This window comes from Hipposideros armiger, unplaced genomic scaffold, assembly GCF_001890085.2.
Source record: "Hipposideros armiger isolate ML-2016 unplaced genomic scaffold, ASM189008v1 scaffold_236, whole genome shotgun sequence".
NCBI lineage: Eukaryota > Metazoa > Chordata > Mammalia > Chiroptera > Hipposideridae > Hipposideros > Hipposideros armiger.
The window spans coordinates 2,211,491-2,218,594 of NW_017731586.1; the positions used below are offsets into that span (position 1 = coordinate 2,211,491).

Below are 7,104 nucleotides of genomic sequence, written 5' to 3' on the forward strand. Positions count from 1 at the left end.
CGCCCTGGCCTCTGAGGAGGGCCTGCCGGCCTCGGGCCGCCCCTGGCCGCCGGGCGCCTCCTCGAGCCTCGGCCGCGCGGCCCTCTGCGGGCTCGCCGAGCGCTCCCTCTGCTCCCCGAGGCGCTGCTTCTTCTGGCCGCCGGCTGAAAGCTCCTTTGGTTTCCTAACGTCGTGTTCCCTTTTGATATCCCAAGTCGGGTCTGGGCTTATCTGGTGGGAAGGGTCGGAGGGTGGGGCTGTGTGTGATGGAGAGAATGGCGAGAGGACGTCTTCGAGGGCGACGCCTACTTCCGGCAGACCTGCGGGGGCGGCAGCGGGACAACTCCAGCAGCTGGGTTCGTCTGCGGGGCGGAAGCACAGGCGTTAGGAGCCGCGCCGCGCAGCCGTCGGCGCTCCGCGACCTCTCTCTACGTCGGGGACAAGGCGGGGCGACCGCCTCGAGGTCCCAAGCCACCGCCACCCCAACCCTCGCTGCCAAGAGGGCAGCCGCCAGCACCCCGGGGATGGCGGGTTCGCTGCCCTCGTTACCCCAGCCCCTCCCCTGATGGACAGATCGGGGATGTCACTGCACAGCCCGGGCCTAACCCATCCCCTCGCCTTGGCCACGTCTAACTTCCTGGGGGTGTCATCAGGTCTGACAGCCCTGTGTGTATATCTGACTTGGCAGCACTTGAATCAGAGTATACATCTGAATCACCTGGGGAAGTTGTGAAAAATAGAGATTCCTCGGTGGCCAGGCCCAGAGATTCCAGTAGGTGGGACAGAACCCAGGAATTTCTCTGCATTTTTAACAGGCATCCAGATGATTCGAAGGTGGTCCAAGAACCAAGCTTTGAGAAACACTAGCCTGAGTTCTCTGGAAAAAGGAGAGTGACTTTCTCGACCATTAGGTGTCACTCAAAGCATAATTCTTGGCTACCATCAGATAGTCTTAGATTTTGGAAAAATTCTAAAAACATTCATGGTTGTCTTTTAGAAATCATTGACCTTAATTCTTTTCTTTCTAGGAAGCCTAGTTTCAACATTTATTTGAGCTTTAAGATCCCTCTACTTTCAGAAAGGATTTGAGACAATTTACAACAACAAAATGCATACAAAAATAGAATGATAAAAATGAGAAATGGTATATATATTTTAAATGCCACCACTGGTCAGAAGCCAAGTAGAAGGAAAACAAATGTGTTAACCTGAGATGAGTTAGTTACTACTATGAGCACTAACATTACCCTTGAGTTTCTGGCTACTAAAGCAAAATTAAAGCTGGGAAATCCAATACAAGTGAACCCTTGAAATTTGTAAGGAATATGTCCCAAGACATGGAAATGCTCAAATTTTGGAATGTCATTTTAGAGTGTAATTTTTCTCCATAGAATTGGTATATGGTTATGAACGGGGAACACAGAAGCCACACTGATATCTGAATGCTGAGTGGCAGGCCAGGTTCCCTCACTAGCTAAGAGATCCAGCCCCACACACCAGCCTCAGTGCATGTGATTCAAATTCCTGTAACATTCTGTGTCAGAGACCCTCAGGGGCCCATATGCTTATCAATCTGTGACTGTCCAGGGTCTACTTTGTTTACAAGTTGAGGATTCTTATCTGGTAACTTTGATCCTGATTTGTAAAGAGATAAGGAGAGGAAGAGGGCAGTGGGGTGGATAGTTCCAATAGTTATGGCCACCTGTAGGATATCAAATCAATTGTAAAAACGTTTCTCCTTTGATGTGAAATTTGAATGGAGTATTTAGGGCAAAATATTCTCTTCTTTCCATAAACTGATATCCATCATCACGTTGACATAGTAAGAAAAAAAATCCTAGAAAAGCATCAGAAGACATAGAATCTAATCCTGCCCCTCGCATTTACCAGTGATGTGATTTTGGACCAACTACCTGATCTCTCTGAGCCTCAAGTTCTCCCTTTATAAGGTGGGAAGAAAATGTCTACCTCATGGAGGTGAGACATGCACTTCCAAAGGAAGAAGCGCCTTGCAATGGGAGGATTATAACTATTTTTTACACACAGTTGAGTCAGATTTTCTTTCTGGGCCCCAGTGGCTGCCTACATATGGACTGGATCACATTAACTAGCATACTTGCAGGTGAGGTTTTGAATAAGTGCAATAAGTCAGCCATTCCCATATGTTGTGATTCCCTGGGGTGGTTTTGCTGTATCTCCGGTATCTTTGGTTACCTTGTTAAAATTGAACTAGCAGATAGATGGTGGCAATTCCACCAATATAGGAAGATATTGCCTGAAAGAGTTAACGTGGTCTTCGAAAGGCCTAACTAGAAGGTAGTTCTGCAATGGTAATCGCTAACTTGGACCATGGTAGTGATATTTCAAATTTTCATAGCTCTTTTCCCGCAATTACATCACATATAGTAGAGTTAATTAGCTGGCCTCAAATTATTTCTGAGATACGGGGAGGTTAAGATTATTCACACCACTTCCTGAAGGAGGAATTGAAACAGAGAGGTTAAGTAACTTGACCAAGATTGCAAAACCGGTCAGCCAGGAGTAAAATGTCTGGTTTCTTTACTCTTGTTACTTACTGAGAAAATTTTCTTAAGATGTTACCTTGCAAATAGGATCAAAGCATGTGAAATGGACATGTCCAGTGGCCACTGCTGACTAACAGGAACTAGATCCCATCCTTGAATAGAATACTTAGCATTTACTTCTGAACATCTTACTTACAGTGATAAACTAGAAGGTGAAATTATTCAAAATACAAAATAATTCCTCTTATTGTAAAAACATTTCTCCAGTGTTTGCTTATATATCATTAAATACTTAGAAGTTAAAAGCCAAAATATTCTCAGTCACTATTGATTAAGAATATCAGTTAAAATTAAAATGAACTAGATCATAAAGTAAAATGATTTAAAAGATGGACATGTATATATGTGGTTTAATAGTTTTCATTTTTCTGGAGAAGAATTCTCCAGTTGAATACTGGACATGCAGAGTCCGCACCAGGCTGAGCCTGCAAAGCTCAGTAAAGCACCAAGGACATGCAGCAGGCAGCCCCTTTCCCACCCTGTGCCACCACCTGCCTCATCAAGGTGACATGAACTGCAGCAGTCAAGAAGACCCCTTCTCTAACACTTCAAACTCCAGTTTTCATGAAATCTTGACACACAATAACCAGAAGAATTAATCACATTTGGTTCTCATTTCTTCAAACCTTTTTTTTTTTCTTTCTCCCCTCTTTCATTCCTCCTTCCTTCCCGCCCTCTCTCTTTTTTTCCTTGAACCTGATCACTGGCTAATGTGTGTGATTTATGAAGTAATTGTCCAGGGGATAAGCTCCACACATCCTTCCTGTCTGAGATGTTCTAACTAGAATTAAAAATAACAGAGATGCATCCTGGAAAGATGAAATCAGCCATGTGGGCCTGCTGGAATTTCTGCAGCCCCTTTGTCCAAACAATGTCCCCAGGCCCAATTGTTGAACTCAGAAAGGAAAAAGCCTTTTATTTCAAAATGGCTTCCTCCATCCATACCCGTGCCTGAGTGAAACAGCTCTAGTCAAAGTCACCAATGATCTATCTGTTGTCAAATCTAGAGGACACCTCTTTGTATTCACCTTAATGCTTTATCTCACCACATAGCACACAGCTGACCTCTCCCAGAAACAAGCTGGACTCTTGGCGGCCATGACACTCCACTCTCCTGCTCTTTGTCCTGTCTCTCTGGTAGTTCTTTCTGAATTTACTTTGTAGGTTCCTATTTTACCCGGCTTTTAATATTGGCATTCCTCAGGGCTTTGTCTTAGGTCATTTTCATTCCTCAGAGTCTCTCCTAGGTGTTCTCAACTATTCATGTAGCCTTTATACAACAGTACTACCAAAGGTTCCTGCTGAGCTCTTTGCTACCAGCTCTGTGCTGCTATATCCATCTGCCTACTTGATCTCTCCACTGAGATAGTTCGTTAGCATCTTCACTTTGGGTTAGGGTGTTCCAGAAGGTAATAACAATATTACCACCATTGGTTATGACTAATAATGGCAACAGCTAACATTGACCAGGTACTCTTCTAAACTCTTCAAATTTATTCACATGAAAACGTGCACATTTTACAGATGAGGAAACTGAGGCACACAGAGGTTAAGTAACTTGCTCGAGGCTGCATGGCTGGTAGGCAATAGAACAGGGCTGTTGAATAACTTCTGAAGTGGGCGATGTCCTACAAGCTCAGCTGAAACTAGGCTCCTTTGCTCTCCACTGTTTTGATTGAGAAATGAGGCTCATCTCTTGGGGGCATATGACAGAAAATTCCATCTAAAGTGATTGTCAGAGGCAGATCCATCATTATTCCAAGTGGAGACTCTGAAATGCTATTTGTTTTGAACCTTAGACACAGATGGTCAGTTGCTACAGTTAGGGTGTCAATTTGTGAAAATGCTGGAAGTATGAGCTGGAATCAGAGGATAATGAAATTAGATTTCTTAAGGGCAGGGATAGTACTATGAACTTTGAAAATATTCCTCAGAGTGTTACACCTCGAACCTAGATTGAATTGAAAATACGATGCTAGATATTGGAAACATAAATTCTTTTACTGCTCAAATGAATAAAATTATTCTGTGAAGAGATTCATGGGTTTGGTAGTGTTACTTCTTCTTTACAAAAATCTTTTCTGTTGCAACCTGTAGTTGGCTGAGTTAGAGAATACTGACGTGGTTACATGGAAATATATTTTCTTTTAATTTAGAATATTATGGGAAAATAGATCAAAGGACAGTAATGTGAAGTCATTTGGTATTCAAAGGAAAAATCTTTTAAAGATGTGTTCAAACCATAATGGTTTATTTGAATCTGTTCAAACATTACGAAGGTGATTGCTTTTTGTAACAAAATACAAATAAGAAAAATACGTATTTAAAAACTTTAGAATGAATTGTTTTACTTTGCTTCTGCTTTTTCTGAAGCCTTGTTTCCAGTCTGGCGACATTATTAATGGCCTTCAAACATGCATTTGTAATGCTTTTATTACCACCGAAATGTAAAGTAGGTGTCATAAACATTAACAACTTTAAAAATTGTGGCCATACTTGCTTAGTGATGCTTCACAGCTATCCTCATTGTGAAAGCCTAATCGGAGGTGGGGCGGTAGCCCTGGCACACTGTAACTACTCCAGGGCCGAAAGGACACATCTCGGGGCTCGATGGGGCTGTTATTGCAGCTACCATTGACTGAGTGCTTCGTGTGGACCCAAAAGTGTATGTATCATGCTGTATGTATCATGTACATTATCTTTTCATCCTCACAACAGTTCTCAGAAAATGGGGCTATTGTCCCTATTTCACAAATGAGGAAACTGAGGCTTAGATACATTAAGCTATTTGCCAGGACCACTCAGGTAGTTAATGAGAATCAGGACAACTGACTACATAACTCTAGAGCCCAGGCCCAAGCCACTATTCTATTCCAGTGCTTTCTAAACTTTTCCATATGAGGACACATATAGAAAAAGATAATATTTAGGCAGTGCGCTGGGGTAAACATGAAAATGATCAAGGTCTGATGATACCGGCCAAGCCCTTCCTGTACGTCCCAAGGGCTAACAGGAGTCAGTATCTCGGTATAACCCATCAGAGGAGGGTCATGGAGAACAGCTTAGGACACTCAATGCTATTTTCCAATGGGGTAAAATCCTGATAATCCAGATTGATCTGGGGATGTGGGAGTGCCTAGGGATCAGTTTTAATTAGTCAAATATTTGCATTACAGGGTATATGAGAAATATGCTGGTTAATTTATCTCAAGCATGTTTTGGAAAATAACACATTCTTTTTTTTCCAATAAAATCTTAAATGAAAGTCCAATATGTAAAACGGATAAAAACCGGACCTGCTTTGGTGAGGAGGGGTGGAGCCAAAGCCCTTGCTGTTGGACCCCCACTCCCACCTGCATGTCTGGTTAGGCCATTTCTCAGGACCCTTGAAGGGCTAACAGAATAGTTTGAAAACCCCTGCCATGAAGAAGTGATGTTTCTAAAATCCCCCGTTCAAAATAAAAAATTCCCACTTGGGGTGGGAAGAGGAGAAAGTCAGGGAAGGTTTATTTAATAGATTTTTTTCTTAGTACTAGTAGCTGGGAGTTGGACTCCAGAGAAAAGAGACCAAGCACAGGGAAGTTTCATTGCGGTAAGGGGTTGGACGTGTGTAGCACAGCTGGGAAGAACAGACTTTACCGTTCCCTAAGTTTGCCTGGGCTGGCTTAGTCACTGGACCCTCAGCTGACAGTTCATAGTACTGCCTAGTAGACAGTGACCCTATTTGTCTTTAGGAGGAGTAAGTCAGCAACTTGTGGTGGAAAGAGAGTCAATGGCAGGCCTGGCTTCTCGCTGTAGTACTGCCACTTGGTATGAACTTGGGCAAGTCATTTAACTGTTTCCAGCCTCAATTTGTCAGGGAAATTGAGAAGTGAGAATTGGGAATAATATCTACCCTGCTGCCCTCCCAGAGTTGTGATGATCAAATGAAATAATACATATGTGATACCACAGCCATGTGCTCACAGTAATTATATATATATATATATATATATATATATATATATATGAATGTTTATATACACATCAGCCATTAAATTTATAGTTTGAACCCAATTTTTAAAATAGGCAAAAGATTTGGATTGTCATTTCACTAAAGATAATATATGAATAGCAAACACATAGGAAGATGTCAACATCATTAATAGCAAAATGCAAATTAAAACTACAATGAGGGGCCAGCCTAGTGACTCAGTTGGTTAAGAGCGCGAGCTCTGAGCAACAGGGTCGCCGGTTCGATTCCTACATGGGCCAGTTAGCTGTGCACGAGCTGAACTGCCACTGAGCTGCCAACAGGTGGCAGGATGGCTCAGCTGCTGAGAGCACGTGCTCCTAACAACAAGGTTGCCAGTTCTACTCCTGCATGGGATGGTGGGCTGCGCCCCCCCACCCCCACAACACACACACACACACACAACTAAGATTGAACATGGCACCTTGAACTGAGCTAGTTGTGCCCTCCACAACTAAGATTGAAGGACAACAACTTGGCTGTTCCCCTTCCCCAATTCCCCAACACTGTTCCCCTCCCCCAATTCCC

At 43.1% G+C, this 7,104-nt stretch overlaps 1 protein-coding gene across 1 annotated transcript in view; it reads right to left on the reverse strand.

Annotated features, from left to right (window-relative positions):
* Nucleotides 1–7,104, reverse strand: part of MAGI2 (membrane associated guanylate kinase, WW and PDZ domain containing 2) — a 318,539-nt gene that overhangs the window by 10,377 nt on the left and 301,058 nt on the right. Inside the window, exon 16 of the mRNA XM_019655111.1 lies at nucleotides 4–341. Coding sequence (XP_019510656.1) covers nucleotides 4–341 — 338 coding nt within the window. The remainder of the gene's footprint in view (nucleotides 1–3; nucleotides 342–7,104) is intronic.